The following is a 21,846-nucleotide window of genomic DNA, read 5'->3' as shown; positions in this document are numbered from 1 at the left end:
GTAATAAGATTTATAGAAAAATTTATTTTGTTATTAATATACATATAGCAAATTATCTAATATAGACAATATACATAGTAATAATTCTTATTTTCATTATTATTATTCTATTAAGCCAAAGTTTGATTCTGTCAAAATTAGACGTACATTTAATCCGCTCTTATTCACGCTTGACCGAAATTGATGTTGTATCGCGCCATCGGTCTAGATTTTCTAGATCGTTCTCGCCAAACTACAATTCCGAGTGTATGATGACTCTTACGATCGTAAAATGTCGTCCTTACTAGCGATTAACGTCCGCCCGATAATCAAATGCATGCAAGATATAGATCCTGTCAGTCTCCTCGACGCCTTCGAGAACCCGAATGACTCTTACATCATCCCGCGTTAATAGAATCGTTCATTTGCGATGCAAGCAATATTGCTGCTTTCGCATAGTCGTTATTGAAAAGAAATTGTGAAACCACTACACTACCTACATCGCCCACCATTAAAAATATTTTAAGTCCAGAATAGAATAGTGTTATTTTACATATAATAGCCGATTAAAAATCCTTTTTCATAATACTTTTTACTTACAATTAGATAAGACATCCTTTGTAGATAACACGTTAAACAATTGTTTTCCAGAAAATATTTCTTAAACTCCTGATTACACAAATACTGTTACTCCTTTCACAGATATTTTTTTTTACGTAAAAAATTGTTTTAAAATATATAATAAAAAGAAAAGAAAATAATTTATACTGTAAAATTGTTAAAGTAACAAAAAGCAGCGTACAGCTTTTGCTCAATGAGCAAAATATCTTTTGTGTGTGTGTTGAGCTTTCATTATTTATAATGTAATTTTAGAGAGTCAATCCGAGCAGTGTCATTCCCATACTCTTGACCCTGACTGTCTTCGAGTTACCCACTTTCCCGCTTTGCAATTGGGACTTATGACACCAAAGTCTCTGAAATTCGAGCGTCGCTATTTTAGGATCTGTCGCGTTCTATTTTCGTTACTAGTAAAAGGAAGAGCGAGAAAGAGAACTTAAATGAAACACGGATCTAGTTATCTTAATGATAAATTCGAAATTTAATTTATAGACTATTGTATGTCAAATAGGCTGCTCATACCTCTATATGAATCGCGTAAGAATAAAGTTTATATAATTTAAATGATAAATTAATTTGCAGCTGTGGAATGTCATGTACTATTTATTTACACAATTTTCGTTAACTGTCTTATTCGTGCATAACGATAGTGTATTGTAAATTTGAATTATTAATATTCAATTATTAATTGAATATTATAACTTATATTAATTAAAACTGAATATTAACAATTGACTGAATATTAAAAATCAAAATTTTTAAACGCTAAGAATCAAATTTGCGGATGTATATACGTATATCTAAAAGATGATATTAAGATCGAAATTAGCTCTTATCAAATATGTAAGAATGTTGTCATGTCATAAAAAAAATAAATCTTATCGAGATTATACTTGTCACTGTCTGTCAACATGCCCATAACTGCGAAACTTATAATCATTATCGCGATGAGGAAAGAATCCTCGGTGAGGAAAAGAACAAGAGGATGAGGAGATCGGATCTACGAACATGCTTCTAGCGGAATTTTCTCTTCGCACAAATTCTTTAGATCGTTAAAGAGACATAAACGATGTGCATCTCTTCTTCTCTTTTTCCTTTCCTGCGGGAAGAAGGAAAACGAGTGACCCAAAAATTCCGATACGCCAAAGTGGATATTGAATATATTTTTCTTCAAACAGAACTAACAAGGCAGAGTTTCTCGTTGTTGGTCGGCGAAAAATATTTTATCTCAAGATTGCGTAATAATATTATACGTGATTCCCAGCCGTTTCCGGCACGGTCATAAATTTACGTTTAATATTATAAGTATATCTGTCAAAAGAGAGCGCAGTTACTAAAACGGCGCTGCATATAAAATACATGATTGAGAAATCCATACAGTTGGATAAGAATTCATTTTTTTTTTCATTTATTTGAACTAGATACTCAATCTTTAAGCCTCGTCTTCTATCTATGTATATTTTTAGGACTATATCTCTTTTTATTTTCCCGTTATATATTTTTATATGTTCTACAAAAATTAGTTTAAATTTTATAATTGAATTAAATAAGTAAGCGAAATTGATATTTAGGTTGTTGCAATTTTTGGAAGTCATATCAAAATCAGAATATGCAATTTAATTCTAATTCATTAAAAGAATCAATTTTTATTCATTAAAAGAAAATATTGAAAGGAAACAATCATAAAACGGCCCCCCAAACGGAAATTAATTTTTTTATGAAATTATTATTATACATATTTGACTCTGTGAAAGTCCCGTAAAAGTTAGCCCGCAAAATCCGTCCTTGAATTTATTGATTCGATTAATATGTCTAAAAGTGGTACAAATTAGTTATTTGTCTGGTAAAAGATTGGGTCTGCGATTTTATCTCGGAATTTACGATCTTATTCATTAAGTATTTGAGGTCACATATTGTTCATTAGGTGTCTGAGGTAAGATAAAAGAACAAAATCGGAATTTTTAAAGCACTGAGTAGTGGCGCATGATAGTGGATGAGTAATAAAAAGAAGCCGTTACTTTTTGATTGCTAGTTTTGTGGGTTACATACAAAGTCCGTATAAGAGTCCGATGTATCCAGCAATTATGCGAAATGTTATCTTATAAAGAACTTCATTTAGCTTCATCCCTCTCTTTCTTTCTCCCCCTCTCTCTCTCTTTCTCAAGTATTATTTGTGATATATGTATATAACTCGCAAAGAATATTTTAGAGAGAGAGAGAGAGATTTTTTGTTTTGATAGTTATTGAATTGAACGGAAAGTTCATGACCTTTTTTCGGTTTTCATCTGTTAACGGAATAAACTTTCTATTCAACAAATATTTTCATTAACTATTTTTTTCATTTTGGATGGCGAAATACGATATTGCTGGCCATTCAATTAACATTTCATCACTGCAAATATTATAAGCCATATAAAATGATGGAATACATGGTATTTTATAAAAGCTTTTGAACAACACGTTCGATAAGAACAGTTATAGAACAAGTGGTGTAGAGAGAGAAGAGAGAGAGAGAGAGAGAGAGTGTGAGAATTCTCATTTACTTTATATGATAAATTTTATCAATGAATCCATTTCTCTTTCTCTATTTTTATTTTTATTAACACTAAATCAACTTTATCTTGTATTAGATAATGCCAAACAATTTTTAATCTTTTAAAATAAAAATGCGTTTCCAACATGGAAATATAAATTGATAAGAATTCAATAATTAATGTACAAATATTTAAATGAAAGAATAATTTATTTTTAAACAAAATATTTTTCTAGGAGAGAGTTTTTTATTGACATGTATTTTTCAATTAAAAATATCCCGTTAAAATATTTCGATTTAAATAAATTTTATTGTCTCATTTTATTATACAAAAAAAAAAAAAATGAAGAATGGATTTGTACAGCTCAATATAATATTTGCACCATGCTTATTAGCTGTGTCTTATTGTTAGGAATACACATGTTCTACATGCGGATTATTAGTTGGATTCTTGACAGAGATATAGTGTATCATAGTCATTCAAGCATCAGCAAATTAAGAGCGTCGACGCGAAGCGATAATCGTGGTGCCGGCAACTGGCGAAATGACAGTCATACAGATGCTGACGTCTTCGTAGAAAAATGCGATATCGAATATTTCTATGAATACTACAATTTTTTATGTCAAGCTGTTCTATTGACGCTTTATAAGTCAGTTCAGTTTTTATCTTCTTTAATATTTCACATTCTAACGTGATGACATATCGGACGTGTTTGCATAAGAACATTTATAATGCGTTACTAATATTGGAAGAGAAATGAACCATCGAGCAGTGAATACAAGCCGACAACGCAGCCAGTTTCTCCGTAAGGAAATCGGATTTCAAAGCACGTACGACGTTAATAATGATAGCATCATCATCGACTATTTTGCAGTTTAAATGCCTCGGTATTAGCATCAGCTTTAGAGCATTAATGATAACGGAAGGATAATAAAATCGATCCCATTCTCTTACACTTCTGAGGAATTTCCACATTAAATATATCGAAATAGAGAACAATTAATTGTGAAAAAATAAAGAATAAAGGATAATTAAAAAAATAAAGAATAATTCTTAAAATGACGTTATATCCTGAATTATATTATTAGTATTGCATCAATCGGTCCCAACTTATATTCTTCGCGTAAAATGATAACAAAATTTAGAAAGTATTGATAATACTAATTTGTCGTACAAATCGTAAATATATTAACTTTGCGAATTATTATTTTTTCGATTTTAATTTTTACAAATAAATCCATACAAGTTATACACTGCAAAAATATTACAAAAAAATATCCCATCACATCCTGGTTTGCTGTACGTACGTGTTATCACAATTATCGGCATCCGCGGGATTGACCGAGAACGTTTGCGAACGTGTTCCCGGCGTATAATTGCACAACACTCTGCGATAGGTACATACACGCCCACGCACGAGGCAACACGCGCGCGACCCGGTATGGTTACGTTGACACAGAGAAAGAGAGCGAAGGAGTTCGGTACGAAGAGAATAAAGATGGAGAGATGAAGAAGGAAAGTCGATGACAACGTGCAGTTCTCTCTCTCTCTCTCTCTCTCGAGAAAAATATGATCCGCAGATTAGAATGTGATAAATATATAGGAATATAAAAACGAATATGTCGTGATGGAGATTACTTATATATATTAGCCGTTCTCATAATTACTAATTAACACTGATCACTAATTTACTCGAAGCGATTCTTCGTCACTTTCTAGAGGATAAGAATCGAGATAACGCGGAGGGTCAGAGTTATGGCTAATTAATATTTATGGGAACGCACGATGATGGTTTTGCTACTCACCTCCTCGAGAGACGTGATGGTCTGCCTACACTGTGGCATTCGCGAGACGAAAGTAGACGTGGTGGGCGAGTTATAATCCTCCCTCGTCTCCTCGACGAACTCGCTCACGGCGATTAGGCCCGGCATCTTTTCTCTCTTTCTCTCTTGTTTTCTGTCAGTTGTTCCGTCTCCCGCCGTCCACCCCACCCCGCCCTACCGCCCCCAAGCGCCCAGCTGCAACCGAGGCTGTCCCTTCGGATCCCTTCTCGCCACCACGGTTTCCCCTTCGTCGTCGACGATCGCGTACTTTACACTCTACCACGGCTGCACCGTTCACTTCATCCGTTGTCTCTCACCATGAATACCGCCAAACACCCTGGTCAACTTTATTCGTCTCTCTTATCCATACACTATTTCCCGTGACGCACCGTATAAACGTCGTCCCGGTACGACGAGTGACAAGGAGCGAGAGAGAGAAACGGGGAGTGTGAAGTGCGCGAAAAGCGAGGACGAGGTAGAAGGAGAGAAAAACAGAGGGGAAAATGAATGACAAGGGAACGAGGAAGAGTAAGACAGACGGGCAGATTCGAGCAATGTATGCGACCACCACCTCTCCGTACTTCGCGCAGAAAGATATATATATAGAGAGAGAGAGAGAGAGAGAGAGACAGACACATACACTCGCGAGACCGGCGCGATTATTTTCGCGACATGGTCGCGGCGAGCTAGCGGCCGTCGCGAGGATACATAACAGTAGTAGCGGCAACAGCAGCGATAACAGCAACAGCAGCAGCAGCAGCTCGCTCTCGGCGAAGAGCGCGGGTCACCAACGCATACGTCCATGCGCGCATGCACATATCACCGCGAACGGAACGGGCCGACCGAACGACGCACACACGTATATGTGTCAGCACACTGTGCACACATGCACACACACACACCCGCGCGCGGGCGCGTACGCAGTTGCGTCCGCGAGATGCTCCTTCGAACGCCAATCTCGCATCAAATCGCGCATCAGCTCTACTGATTCGGTCGGTGCCGAGTACCGCCGAAACGCTCGCGACTGCGGCCGAAGTTTCACTGTCGGCGGCGCTGTCGACGCTCGCGCCCCGCGCGGCCGGACTTCGTACGCCACGAAACAAAGTATATCTAGAGCGGCGACGCGACGCGTAATCATAGAATCTGTTTTTTATAGTTGAACCAGCTACGCTAGTTCAGAGTTTATCTTTCTCTGTCCATATTGGAAGAAGAAAGATAAGCTTTAAATTAGTGCAGCCGTAAACATCCATTAATGACGCACGACACAAAATTCGAGATATCGATTTAAACATTTGCGATATCGCGTTTTAATGTGGCCGCGAGAAAAGAGCGCGATTATTTATATATATTTTTTAATGTTAATTATATTTTATATTTGTTAATATTTGGATATTTTTAAGTTAATCAATAATTAAATATTTCAGATATTATTTTACCGTCATAGTTTTATCTATAAAAATTATCATTCGAGATTTCTGAATATATAGTATATAATATCAAAATACTGGACATGAAGAACGTTGCAACATCTCAATAAATCATAAATCTGACAACAAAAGTATAAATTTGATTATAACCATAAAATATTATATTATACACTGTTAAATACAATTAAAAAAGACAGTTCAAAGGATTAAATGTTTTCTAATTTTATTATAGAAACATAAAATAATATTAAAGTACAATCTCTTGAAGCTTAAGCTGTTTTTTGCTCTTAGCTTTAACCTGCGCAGCTATTCGATCCAAGTCTCTGCGTCCCTGACTAGTCAATTTACGTCCACCAAGAGGTGCCTTCTCGATCAACTTCAGCTGCTCCAGGCTTTGGAGTGCCTTGCGCGCAACACCACCCGCCGATCGGCAAAAGTGACTGGGATGAGTACCATTGCGTTTGCGTCCACCAAAGATCTTTGTAACGGCACCGACGCCGATCGGGCTGCGAATATAAATGTGACGCACCAGGGCTGCGCATCTGATGTAATACCAATCAGGATCGTAGGGAGCCAGCTCCTTGAACTTGGCCGTCTTCACAATGTCCACCCATTCTGGCACACGCATTTTGCCAGTTCTATAAAGTTTCATAAAGTACAAAACAGAATTAGAAAACATTTTTGAGCAAGAAATTATATATTTATGTATCATCATAATAACAGTATTGAACGAGAAGTTATGTACGATATTTCAGAAAAGATATATATATATATATATATATATATATGTAATATAATGATATATAATAAATGATTCTATCAAGTATATAAGTACACTTTACAAGTACATTTTAAAGGCCATTGCACGTTAAAAAATTTTAGTCATAATCATAAGGCTGTAAGCAAATTGATCAATCACAATTAAACATTCTAAACATAATAAGAATGTTTGAACTGTGATTGGTTGATTTACTTACGGCTTTACGATTAAAATTTTTTAACGTGCAATGGCCTTAACCGTTTGAGTGCCACGGGCTTTTCTCATTTCCCGATCGAAACTTGCCAAGCGGCGCGATAGCGCTTGTTATATTCCGTGTCGAAAAAATCTTTTTTTTTACCTGAGATTGAAGGGTCACCGTAAAGTTGTGCATCGAGAGAAACCGCGCCTGCTGTGATTATGGGCTTCGCAGTTCAGAGAGCTGCAGTTTTGAGGACAGGACAGAAGAAGCGCGATCGCGCCGCTTGGCACTCAAACGGTTAAGCATTATGACACGTGCGAGATCATTTAGGTTAGGTTAGATTATGTTTTGACTATATTCATTACTCACTTTTTCAGAAAGGCTGCAAAGGCCTTCACAAATTTTTGCTGATCCACATCTTTTAAAGTTACAGACGGCATCTGTGAAAAGAAAACTTAATAAAACAATCAACACAAAAAGACATGTGCATGTGCACTTGCATATGACGGGTGAACGAATTAAAGCAACGCGCCAAACGTTCTACGTCTGAAATTTCGATGATCGATAAAAATTATACTAGGTTGCAGTTGCATACATTTATCTATCAGTTTACAAACTTTCATTTATTAACAACAGTTTAATTTGCCAGAAAACTGTCATCACAACGCACCTTGGTAAGAAAGCGTTACCGGAAAGAGCAAAACGAGGAGAATCTGGGGGAATACGGCTAGGATCATGAAATTTCTCAAGATGGGCAACCTCTATCGCAAAATGGCGATAGCACCGACGTAAACAGCATATCGCTCAAGACGACAGTCTACGTAATTCATCCCAAAGCTGTTTGATATACGGACTAATTTTCTGATTCAGCAATTAGTCAACTAATAACAAATCGCTTTAAAAGAGGTTAGGTAGTCTTACAAAGAAAATAGCTTTATCTCCTGTACATATTGCATAATGTTGCTCAATATGATACGCGGACGAGCGGTGAGTTGTCATCATCGGTATCACAGTCAATGTCACGTACATCGTGTGACGAATCAGTACGCGACGGTACTCGTAACGGCGCTAATGTAAATTGTATAAAGACGATTATGATCCGTATCCTTTGTCGTGTATTAACTTCGCCGATAATCTCATCAAGAATTGGGATGCGCGCGAATCATGCCATAGCCGATGTTTTGATGGAGCGAGTGCCCTTTTCAAGGGATTTTCTGTTTCGCCAGGTAATTCGCGCGAAGAACAATCTACGCATGTCAGCCGCCTCTGCCATCTTACGGGCGGTCTCTTGCACTTGCAATCCAGCGACAATGAATACTTTCCATTTAGCCAAGTTGACTCCTATGGTCACATGTCAAATCCCCATTAATTTGATTAATATTTGATTAATTAACAGAATGAGCGACAATATTATTATGTTTATTATATACAAAAGATACATATGTCGTTAAAAATTTTGTTGATTATTCCACAAGTTAATTGATGATTAAGTTAATTGTAATTTGCTTTACGTAACATGGGAGTAGAGTTTTGTCGACTTGTATCTTGTAGATGAAAAGCATCCAGGGGAATAATCGTATTTTTTTACAATTTCTCCACATTTCGTACAATTTGCGATAAAAATGTGAAAAAATTGTCAAATTAAAAATCAAAATCGTGTATCCTTTTAGATTTTCTTCCCAGTTCCAAAGTTATTACAGCTCTTTCTTGCTTATTAATTTTACATTTCAAAATATTTTTACATCGAAATATTTCAGAAAAAAGATATAAATCAATATAATATATAGCGATATATATATGTATAGTGTATTTTATTGTTAGTATATATAGTATATACAATATTTTTTACATCTTCATTCAAAAATATTGAAATATAGAGAAAAAGAAAACAAATATACATGAGAAACAAAAATGTAAAAATGAGACGAAGAAATATAAACAAATATAAATATTTTTTTAGCTGCATTTTCTCTTATATTTACTATATGTACAATAAAATAAAATTGATGTAAACTATTACGAAAGATAAAAGAGATATTGTAAGAGATTAGAAAAGTGCAACTAAAAAGAATATTTCAAAAATTCTATTCTTTTTAGCTGCATTTACTTTACATGAAAAGCAGGTGTTTTTATACTGCATGCAAAACAAACTAGAATTTCGAACAGGATGAAAAGGACAAAGAAAAAGATTTTTAGGCAAATAGTATATATGTGTGCTTTGTGGTATTCCAAATAAGCCAGAATGTGTCAAATATCAAATTAAAGAATTTATTTTGATTGTGATTTTAACGTAAAATTTACATGTGTTTCATATCAGATCAACTAAATATCTTAAAAACGAGTTTTTTTTTTTTTTTACATACGGGCGCAAATTTGAAATAGATTGCTTTTTGACGAAAATGTCGAGGGATTTTATTAATTGTACGTGTTTTTGAGAAATTTTCTTGTACATATAATTGTATATATAACACGTGCAAATTCGTTTTTTATCTATTAAATGAAAAACGAGTTACTCGTTTTTCAATTCAACATTGATTTTACATATAATGGTTTTGATGCAATATTTTCAAATGCCTATTATTTCTGCAATATACGTGAACTATATGGGAAACATTTTTTTTAATAAATGCATGTTATGATAGTTTTTTCCATTCACAATTATAGCACACATTTGAATATTTTGAATGTAAATTTGATTTTTTGGCCAAAAGATAATTGGTGCCGGATTCATCCTGAAATATGAAAAGCAAAATTTATTATGTTTTTATAACTTTTTTAATTCCTATAGCACAACAAAGTTATATATGATGTATATATATAGTGAATATTATACGTTAATATTCAATAAAATGCCAAAAATAATTTATATTTTATGGTGACGGTTTTGAACGACTGCACATTTTCAAATAATTATATCTTTAGTTATTGTGCACGCGTTATACATGAATCATAAGTCAGAAAAATATATATGTCAAGATTTAAAATATATTTTGCTAAACATTATCACAAATGTGAAAATGCTTATTTGCATTAAATTGACCATATTATCTTATATTCTTTACATGTATGTCTAGATTTGTGTGAAAAATACATGTGCAATAAATATAATTTTATCTTTTCCGTCTCTATTATCATACCTGTTTCATATGATAAAAGATTAGCTTTATCTCATTTTATTTTGTTGTATTTATTTTTTTAATTAATCAATACGTTAATATATATAATTAATTAATTAATATTATATTAAATTAATATTATATAATTAATTTTGTTTATAATAATACAATTATGAAGATAAAATCAGAAAATTGATATACATTATAAATGAGAACTTATTATTTACAATGTAATTTTATTGCATATTTACATTATATTGCTAAACAGTAATAAATAATTATTCCAATTTTCAGTTTTTTGATCCAATATCGAGCACATATACATATTTGCTGGCCGATATCAACGATAAGGAAGCAATTTTAATTGATCCAGTTGTCGAATGGGTTGAACGTGATAAAAAAATCATCGAGGAACTGGGATTAACGTTGAAATATGCCCGTAAGTTATTATCCAACATAGATCATTATATCGCGCGTAAATATCGCTATTTATGAAAAATAATGGAAAATCAATGTGAAAGAAATAATGTGCGGCAGAAAATTACAATTTTTTTATCATCGATATTTAATGATAAGCTTAAATATTTTTTATTTAAGTTACATACGAAGTATATCCATATATTTTGAAAGCAACTTTGAATTTTGCAAAATACGTATTAAAATAATCATCATCATATTAATTTATAATAACAATTTGCTTAATTTTCGAAATTTGACTTGTGCCGAATATAGAAACTGGAGAAGAGATATCGATTTTGCGTCAATCCTCCCTACGAATGTAATTTTGGAGGAACATATTTAATCGAAATAATTTATTAAAGTACTCCGCTTCTCTCTGACATTCTTATGCTTCCTCGTGAGAATCAAATTATGTCATTTTTATATGATTTTGGGGCAATAATAAATATTGAAGCACACTATTTTTAAATAAGAAATATCAGCTTTTCCGTAATCATGTATGTGTATATGTTTTGAAAATATTTAAATACGTCAGATGTGTTAAACTTTACGTATTCAGAATGAAATTTGCAATATTTATAATTTGCAAAATATTGAACTGATATACACAAATGCATATAGATAAATTTTTATTTTTATTTCTACAATATCAAATATTTAATATTTTTAGAATTTTTAGAATTTCCTGTTTGAATTTTAGATTTCACCGAATTTGATGCTATTTTAAAATTTGGGAAAATTTTATAATAGTATTGACTGAGATTATAGTTTATAATTATACTTTTTTTTTTATACGTCCGATACATGCATAATAATTAGAAGGTATTTAACATTAACATTGCGCAAAATTAATTATATTCCAATAATACATATGTAACATTCTACAATTTATGGACGTTCTCTATAAAACGCTTTAACTGATAACTAATTAATTATATATATTCTACTCGAAACAAAATATATTATCTTATCGTCGTTATTTATTCACCGGAAATGTACTTGTCGGCAATTATACGGTGCCGCGTAATGTGATTTACGATTCGAGCGCTAAATTATATTGCAAACTATCCTACTAACCGACCAATATTTGCCGAACTTCATAATGAATTGGTATGCAATCCCACTACGCTGCTAAGGACGGTCGCGCATAGTTTTGCCATTGTTCCGGGGGTTAACACGGGGCCGTGGACCATAAACCTGGTGAGAGTATGTCCAGGCATATCGTTGAACTTTACTAATATCGATAAAGAATTTCGACTCTCTTTAGATACGATCCGATTTTGTCGTATAATTTTCGAGTGTATCGCGCGACAAAAGCATTATTTCGTTGACAAACCGTGCTTATCGCGCGCGGGAGCGGATCTGCATATCTGAAATTAATGAAGTTTAATTCTTAACTTTCTCTCTCTCTCTCTCTCTTTGTCTTTCTTTTTTTCTTAAAGTACTTCTTGTTTGCCTAAAGCAGTATATCTCTTTGAAATTATACTTATTGCAATTACAGAAATATTTATTATTAAAAATAACAGAGTTGAGAAAAGGACACAAATAAATTATTTCAGAACATTATCAGAATCAAGGATAGAATCGTGATAACTATTATTAAAAAAAGTATTTTGTCACTTTCTGTATGTATATGGAAATATACGTTATTAAATTGCTATCAAAATATAATATTAAAATTTGAGCATTTGATATTATTTCTGTTGCATAGAAAAGATACATACAGTGCATTTTTCTTTGTGTAATACTTTGATTTTTAATTATTATTAACTGTGCAGATTCTTCCCTCCCTCTATCCCTACCTCTTTTTTTTCCTCTTTCTCTCTCCAAAAAGTTAACATTTATTTCTGCTTGCACGAAGGATATTAATCTTTTTCAAATTTGTGCCCTTAATTGGAATGGATTTTTGATTCGACAAAAAGAAACAGAATACGGTGTTGTGTATTAAAGTTAATAGAATTATCATATTATTTATTGTGTTATCAGAGCGCGGAGTGGTTTTTGCAAAGGATTATTTTGGCCAAGTGGAACATATACTTGTTTATGCGAAGCTCTGTATATGTCAATTCTGTCTCAAACAAACGAACATTTCCATAATGCATCTCTCTCTCTGTTTTCCGATAATGCATACTATTAATACTGTTCTGTAAAACTATGAGAATTATTCGTAATTCAACTGTATAAAGAATGAAATAACTAATTTAATAAATAGATTTAATAGAATATAATTATTGATATCTATCTTTGTATATCTATTTAAAAGTAATAAATAAAATATTCAAAAATTTGTCCGACATTGAGTTTAGATTTTTCGATCAATATTAGAGCGTTGTATGTTTTTAAAAAGGTCGACATTAAATATGCTAAAAATTAATTCTATAATTAACTAATAAATTGTTACATTTACGTCAAGACGTTTTTCTCTTTCTCTTAAATTTTCTATGTTACATAATTTTCTAACTATGATATATACGTTGAGCCAGTATATCATATTTTTCTCATTAAGAAAAATGTTGGTTGATTCTAGGACATTCTGTAGCGCATTACGGAAGCATGATACAGCGGCATGATCTCGCACGAACTCGGCAATGCTTATCGATTATGCATTTACCGGTAACAATGACTAGCGTCTTTGCTTCACGACAATCTTTCTCACTGTTGCAGTCAACACGCATATGCACGCAGACCATATCACCGGGACGGGTCGACTGAAGTCACTGTTGCCTGATTGCAAATCCATGATATCGCGCAGTAGCGGTGCCGAGGCGGACGTACTCCTGGAGCCATACGATCACATTCAATTCGGCAGACACCAATTGAAAGTGGTGCCCACTCCAGGTCATACCGAAGGTCAGATTCTTTTTTTTAGATCAATTAATTTAACAATTATAGGTTTCGAAAAATCTACACAGGATGTCCGGTGAACTTATAACATCAAGAATTTTGGAATAAATCATTTATTAAAGTAAAATGATAGGATATATGTGCGGAAATTTGATTGCAATCTGAGTTTGCGAGAATTGCTAATTTTTATCATTTTTTTCTTTTTATTATATTTTTCTTAATGGTTTTAATTTCTAGCTTTTTATCTGTCTTACGTGATATTTTATCTCGCAGGACATCTTGTGTGTGCATACAGTTTTATTTTTTAACTTATTAATTTTTAAGATGGAAGATGTATAAACTTGCAAAAATAATATGCTTAATTACTTATATTTATTAATTAGTTATATTTCTTGTCAGAAAGATTACTATTAAAATTTCTGTTTTTCTTTATTTTGTTTTTTGGTGGTAAAATATACCATTGTCCATTTAGCATTTTACCATCGCCTATGTGTCAGCTACATGGTGTGGTAAAACAGCGCTACCCTATAAAGTGCTAAGTGCATAGTGTATCATATTTGATACATACGTGGATTTTCAGCATTTTCTCGACATGTTCTGTGAGCTATTTCGCGTTACGATAAACGTACATGATATATATTGTTGTCGTCTCGTGGAGTCTAAATGAAAAATGAATATTTGTATTTTTTTTTTCTGTCACACTTCTTTTTTATCTTTTCTATTTTTTAAAATTATTTTATTTTTTCATATTTTTATTATGTTCTTTATATTATTATGTTCTTTTTAATAGCAGATGTTTTGGTTTTTGGCTTAATTTCTCTCTCTTTCTCTCCTTCTCTTACTCTTATTAAAAAAAAAAACAATCTCATATTTATTTAAAATATCCCTTTTTTTTTTAATCTTCTCATCTTAATGATTTATACATATATTTTATATATTTTAACACTATATATATTATATTTTATATTTTGTTACATTATATATATTTTATATTTTAAATCTTCGTAATGCATTCATAATAATATATTGTTTAATACAATTGTTAATGCGCACTTTCGCGTATATTTACTTACGCGTATAAATACAGAATACAATTTTCGAATGACGCAAAAATCTCGAAACGTGATAAGTTACAGATAAATTCATAATTCTCTCAGGTTGCATTTCTTGCGCGATTGGTCGCGTTCGCTTGATCTATTATTTTATTGATTGAGATGCCAAGAAAAGTGGCGAAATATTTTCTTGCGAGAACGGTGAGAGGCGGTGCTATTTTATACGTGGATTGAAAAGATCAAGGATATAATACGTGTCTTTTCCGAATACAGAAAGCGAAGTTAAAAACTTAAGCATTTAAAAATATGACGTAAATTCAATAATTTTTAATATGTGAAATAAAGATATTTAATAGAGACGCAAAAAAAAGAAGATAAAAAATATGAAAAATATATGATTATGATTTTAATATGGGACTTTTAAAAAGCTAATATTAAATATTTGGTATAATGGTTGTAGAAATTTATATTATTATCATAATTTTCAAAATTGTAATATATTATTCTTTTCTGTTATTTATACATTAACGACATGAAAATATAATTTTTCCAGACTCTTTAAACATTTAAAGCATATCTCTCAAGAAGATTAAAATTTGATTTTAGTGTTTCAATTTTCTCTAATCTGTCTCATATTTTTATTTGTTCTTTTTTTATTATTTTTACATGTTTATATGTTATTTTAAAAGAAAATGTGTTGCGTCGCATTCTGAATTTTATTCACGTGTTACGTGAATACATAAAATGTAGTATTCCTAGAGTGATTAATTTGTATTGTTCTTTGTCCAGAAAATATTATGTCATATGTTTTGTAGCTTTTTTAACAAACATACTCGTAGCTACTTTTTTCATACCATTAAGAAAGTATTCCCGCTCAGGTCGAGATAATCTTAATCACCGCGCGAGCGATTAGAACTTATTACTACTATCGGAAATTACATATTTCCTGATTAAGTTGAAGTTAATTTCTTTGTAGCGAAAAAAGATTTATAAGAAGAAAGTGAAGAAAGATTTATAGTGTAGTTATTTTGTCACTGACTGTTTTAACATATTCAAGGTAAACATAAATAAACTTAATTTATCTAAAGTTTAATTAATTAAAATATAATTAATCTTGAAATTAGATTGCGACTCGCTAAACTTTATTTTTTATGAAATAAAATTTTTTTTGCTTTTATATTATTTCGGATAATTTCATTTTAGAAAAAGATTAATAGTATATTATTTCATCCGGTAACTTTTTAACATATTCAACTTACACTTTCATAATTAATCTTAAAATTTAATTAATCTTGGAATTATATTCTCGCTAAACTTTCTTTTATGAAATAAAAAAATAGCTTTTTATTATGATTACGTTATATCAATTTTGAAACAAACTTGTGCAATTTTTGCTAAATTTATCTAGTAATTGACAATGAGAAATTAATTTTTTGGCAAACATCTTTTTCCGTAGTTTCTCTAACATTTATGATATTCGATATTTTTGGGGCACTTTGTACTTGTACACGTGTATATTGCTACGCGTACATTGCTACAGGAGTTTACACGGCGGAATGGGACGAAAAAAGAGGGTTCTTATTGATCGTGCCAGATTTGCTACTCCTCGTGACTCAATCGTTTGTCCAGAGGAAATCCTGGAGGCGTCGAAACTATCTCGATATCAGATCTACTCGATAGGCTCGATTTTTCGTGCCAAATGCGCGAATAGCATGCATTAAATATGAGTTAAAATTCGATATCAGTTTCATTCCCATACGTTAAAAAAGTAAAGCTCATATGATGTGAACTCATACATTGAATTAAATCGTAGATATTCCAACTTTTACGAAAAATGCACCGCACTTATTGTATGTTGAGAGAAGAGAACCAACAGATATTTTATAAAGCAAATGTTTGTTTGGAGAACGTAAACGATTCCAGTAGGACGTCCTAAAAAATCTTTTCAACAATTTATAAATTCAAAATCGCTGAGTAATTTTCAATATTATTATTTTTTATTAAAGCGTATTTTTGATTAAAGTATTATTTTGTATATATTTATTATATCATTAGAGAAGAAATAAAAACTCAATCGCAAAGAATCTTTTATCATAAAATTGATATTAGTAGTATCATATTATATTTATTATAAAATTGTATCAAATGGCGAATTTTAATTTAATCTTCAATCAAATCTATTAAGAAAATGGCTATTGTAATTTTATTATTGGAAAGTCATTGTACGCATTTATACAAGTATTATATACAATCATATCTCGTTCTACCTCAGTTCTCTGGATACAAATCATAGTTTTCTACGTTGGATATAGCTATTGTCTCATTCAACATTTTTCGAGTGAGAGCAATATATCTGTTCGCAATTGCCTTCTTTTCTTTTTTTTGCCAAACGCAATATCGCAAATAGGATGAACGAGCTGACGAACGAGAACTCAATTTATCGTACTGACCGATTACGAGGCGAATCGCCGTGAAAAGATAGATACATATTCCGTTCGAAAAACGACGCGATACTTGCCGGATGGTGGTCGCGTGAAGTGAAGCACGATATCGTAAATATTCCATCTGATACTTGTGCAGGTTGCGTCACGTACGTTTGCGATGAGCAGGCAATCGCGTTCACGGGAGATGCACTCTTGATACGAGGATGCGGCAGAACAGATTTTCAGGTAAGCCTTACCGGAGAAATCGCGTATCTTTACGAATACATACATATGATTATCGTACGTTCCATGGCGCATATATGCCCCTTTAAATCGCGTATAATTGCATGTAAGTCGTATTTTTCCTTTTGAGAAATTTAAGGTAATATTTCTGATGTAAAATGATATAAAATTCATTTACTTTATTAAAGTATCTTTTTTTTTGTGCGGTCATAAAAGAGCGCGCAAAAGAAGAATCTTAACCGTTATATTATAAAAAGATCGCGCGCGCGGGAGAGATTGTTATAAGTTTTTGTCTAAAATAAAAATCTAATCATAATTTCTAGCGATATCTAGTCATAAATAAAAAATAATCAACAAATGAAACTTACAATTTGGCAGTTACGTTAGTGTTAAACGTGCGGTGAAAATGACTCGACGAAGTTTCTTCATAAAGTTGAAATTTACCCTTTCTTGCGGAGAACATGTAATCTCTTGCAGGTTAATATTATATGCATGTTCTCTTAATTTGATTGCAACTTTTAATCAGTGACACTTTAGACGTGACAAATATAGAGTATGTTGAGAGAAAGATCACAATTTTTCACATTCTTTAAAATTGATTTAGAAGCAAATATTTGTTCTCAGCAAAAATTAAAAGATTCTATTCTTTATTTACAAACTTTATTTTAAGTAGAATTTTCTACTGATTCTTACTTGCTGAATTTTAATTATTTTTAGAGAATTTTTAATATTATAATTCAAAAATTGGAAAAAAATGTGCATTTGAAATATTAAAAAAAAAAGAAATTAATTCTATATTAAAAACTTTTATGTGCGAAGAAGAGTGATAATTCTCGACAAATTGTATAAACGATAGATTGCATGTGACTCATGAAACTTTTTCCAGACCTGCATCTACTTTATTAGTTGACGCATTAATTCCTATCAATGAGTTGCTACCGAATCTCTTCCAACGAATCGATCGTTGTCGCTTAATCAAAACGAACATTTTTTTTTAACCGGAAATATCGTTCGCGATTTGTCGTTGATATAATTGTCGGATGTCGATAAATGGCGTTTATTTGTACGTCATAACTAATCGACGATCGATGCGGACCTGGAACAGACACGGACGACGCGGCAGCATCCTGAATTCTCGTCGGAACGTCGACGGCCGCGCGCAATAACATTTTCTCTTCGTTCCGCATGTAGCACAAGTAAATGTCGATATATCAACCGGAATATGAAAGACTTCTTCTCCGCAACTCGTGTGATGAATAGCCGTCCGTCATCGTGTTCGACCGTGTGCCGGTGCATTTTATAAACGTGCCGTGACTTTTTCTTCTTGAAAGCTCGATTAAATAATCTTTTAACACAGAAGAGTTGAGGGAAATTATTTTCACCAATGACATATTTTAAATTAGAGCAATTTTATTTCATCGCTTGACAATTACTTGACAGATATTGAAATTGATTATTTCGATTAATTTCTATTAATTTCTACTAATTTTATTTAAACACGTAGAAATGATTCGTTGGAAATTTATTGAGAACAAAGTCCAGAAGCATCTTTCATCGATTAAATTAATTTAGAACATTATGCCTATATTATTTCAATTTATTTATCGATTATATTTGATCATCATACTTTTCACTTCCGATCACCGTGTATAATATCAAGTAATTTTGTGACATTATAATTATGTCCACTCGAAATGCTGCACCATCTGTGCGTAGGGCGGATCCGCAGCGATTCTGTATAAATCCGTTCACGAGAAGATATTGAGTTTGCCGGAATATTATCGACTATATCCGGCGCATGATTACAATGGCAGAACCGTCACTACTGTGGCAGAGGAGAAGGCTTTCAATCCTAGACTATCCAAGTCGCTCGAGGAGTTCGTCGACATTATGAATCATCTGAATCTTCCTTATCCCAAGATGATTGGTAAGTTTTTTTATATACAGAGGTCCTATTCTCTCTTTAAATATTACAATACTTACATTCTATTAGCATATAAAATTTATATCAAAAGAATCTCTGATGATATATTAATATAATATATGATGTATTATGGTATATTAATTAATTAATTATGGTATATTAATATAAATTTGTTAATTCATTTTCTTTTTTCTTTTCAAACAACTTTTTGAACTCTTTTGAAAGAACTTGTATCGTAAATTTTTTTTAAATTTGCTTTATTTGAAATTTTGGATTACTTTATTGGATCACTTAGGCGTCCGTGGCATTATAAATTCTGTTAGTACAACGCTTCCGATAATAGCTAAAAATAATTAATGTAGCAGCAAAAGAGAAGACTGTTGCACTATCTATGAGACGTTATCAAAATGGTTCTCTCGCAGAAGCTCGGTAGCATGGATCCCGTTGGGATTCGTATTTTATTTTCGGAGTTGCGCGCGCTTCGCTGCTATCAGTTCGATCTGCTGATAAGTTAATAATCATCGTCTTTGGGGTGTTACAATGTAGATCTAGATATACTCTGTGAAATAAATCGGCGAGAAAATAGCGTCCATCGACGCAGACGAAGCGCCCGATCACGTAACTTTTACTTACGAATGAAAAGTGAAAACTCTCGAATTCCGCACAAATTTGCGGAAACAGTGTAATTTTTTTTTTTGGCGCGAAACGATAAGATATGATTAGATGAGATATGAAACGACGCGGAGCACAAATTGAGCGAAAAAGTTCACTGACAAATTATGTGACGAAAATTAAATGATAAAAAAGAATTTTTTAATAAAGTGTACGTAAAGTAAAACAGAATTTTTAAAAATGCTCTCTTTCTTAAAAGTTACTACGACTTTCGAAGTACAACTTTCGAATGTTTGATATTAGGAACTAATTCAAGATATTAAATTTTTCTCGATCATTTTTATTTTATTTATCACGCGATATATCGAAACTTAAAGAAAAATTAATGGAGATGATTTCATGGAGAAAGGAATATTTTTGTAGCAACTGTATCGCTTATACGCATAACTCATGGCGCGCCTAAATATTAGATGAGCAGAGACGCTGTTATATCTTGTCGGTGAAGCGAATGGAAATCGATGAAATTGCATCCCATCAAATGTTGAATAAATAAACTTTTGTCTCGCTTAACAGCGTCTTAAGTTAAAGAAAATTCACTAAAATAATCATTTAAATTTTAAAAATTCACTAAAATTTTACTAAAATAATATTTTAATAAAAGAGGAGAAATTATTAAAATTAATTTTATATAATAATCATATAATGAATAATAATATAATAAACTATATAATATATATCACAATTATCAATATACATTATAAGTAGAATGAATAAAAAAAAATAAAGATACTCTCATCGTGCCATTTTTGCAACAATAAGCACAAATGTAATATGACGTTGTTTCAGATAAAGCTGTACCGTCCAACAAAGTTTGCGGTTTGTATGAGGTTGAAAAAGAAAAGAGCGAGCAGTGAGAATCATCGACAGCATTCTAGGCAACACAGTAGCACATCAGTATTGAAGCTTTATTTATTATACTTGGATAATAATACCAGATACCTATATCTAATAGTCATTATTAATACATAATGAATTGTGTGATTATTTCTGATTTTTTAAATATTTTATTATGGAGAGCGGTATAATTAACGTATATATATATATATATAAAGTATAATCACACATATCTTGTAAGTTTTAACTCAACTTAGTCTTAGAGCAATAAACTTTACAATATGATATTATTATAATACACAATGATTTTTAATATATAATTCACGTTGTTATCGTTGTATTATTTTCTTCTACTATGTGTGTTGAGTTCAAAAAATTCAAGCTTGTTTGTCGGGAAATGCATGTGTTGAAAAGCGTGAAATGACGGTGTTATTTTGAATAAAACGGTCAATTGAGAATTTGTCAACAATATATTTGTCTAAAAGATTTTTTTCACTAAGCTCTCTCTCGAAGCATTCTGTGTTAAAATATTCTATGCATTTAGTTAGCATTGTCATCCCCTTTCGACTGCGTCGCGACGTCGCGACGTTTGCACGAAGTCTCTCTCTCTCTCTCTCTCTCTCTCTCTCTCTCTCTTTCTCTCTCTTGAACTATCCAAGTTCTCGGTAACACCTCAATTTCGCGAATTACATCCGGCTTGAGTTATCACTTACTTTGTCATACTTGACAACGCATTCGTGAATATTGCGCACAACATCCTCTTTAACAATGGTTATATATATATAATTTTTTATAATATATACTTTTCATATTTATACCGAGATGGATTTTGGTTAAAAAAGATTTTTAGATCCGCACATACAATCGAATACAAACTGCAATAATATAATTGTCAGATTTTATGATATTAAACTTTTTCAACATCATCTAATATAAAAA

General features: G+C 32.0%; 3 protein-coding genes across 5 annotated transcripts in view; 1 reads left to right on the top strand and 2 right to left on the bottom strand.

Moving 5' to 3' along the window:
- The window catches only part of LOC126859487 (arfGAP with SH3 domain, ANK repeat and PH domain-containing protein), a 45,331-nt gene extending 39,356 nt beyond the window's left edge, over positions 1–5,975 (bottom strand). For 2 of the 3 annotated variants that reach the window (XM_050610819.1, XM_050610821.1), the window contains exon 1: positions 4,937–5,975. In XM_050610819.1, the coding sequence (XP_050466776.1) occupies positions 4,937–5,062 (126 nt within the window). In that variant the 5' untranslated portion in view covers positions 5,063–5,975. The remainder of the gene's footprint in view (positions 1–4,936) is intronic. The other variant, XM_050610820.1, reaches the window with a different exon arrangement.
- A 612-nt stretch (positions 5,976–6,587) lies between these two features.
- Positions 6,588–8,115, bottom strand: LOC126859498 (40S ribosomal protein S19a-like). Its single transcript, XM_050610854.1, has 3 exons — positions 8,011–8,115; positions 7,710–7,780; positions 6,588–7,019 (listed from the first exon to the last, which is right to left on the bottom strand). The coding sequence occupies exons 2-3, from the start codon at positions 7,778–7,780 to the stop codon at positions 6,629–6,631; spliced, it is 462 nt and encodes a 153-aa protein (XP_050466811.1). The 5' UTR covers positions 8,011–8,115; the 3' UTR covers positions 6,588–6,628.
- Positions 8,116–8,170: 55 nt separating this feature from the next.
- Positions 8,171–21,378, top strand: LOC126859494 (persulfide dioxygenase ETHE1, mitochondrial). The gene is made up of 6 exons (XM_050610845.1): positions 8,171–8,566; positions 10,751–10,895; positions 13,580–13,765; positions 17,392–17,480; positions 19,194–19,404; positions 20,860–21,378. Exons 1-6 carry the CDS (start codon positions 8,357–8,359, stop codon positions 20,925–20,927), a joined length of 909 nt encoding a protein of 302 aa, XP_050466802.1. The 5' UTR covers positions 8,171–8,356; the 3' UTR covers positions 20,928–21,378.
- The last annotated feature ends 468 nt before the right edge of the window (positions 21,379–21,846 follow it).

The sequence above is a fragment of the Cataglyphis hispanica genome, chromosome 3, assembly GCF_021464435.1.
Source record: "Cataglyphis hispanica isolate Lineage 1 chromosome 3, ULB_Chis1_1.0, whole genome shotgun sequence".
Taxonomy (NCBI): Eukaryota; Metazoa; Arthropoda; class Insecta; order Hymenoptera; family Formicidae; genus Cataglyphis; species Cataglyphis hispanica.
Note: the sequence above shows the minus strand (reverse complement) of the source record. Positions and strands in the feature narration are given on the sequence as shown.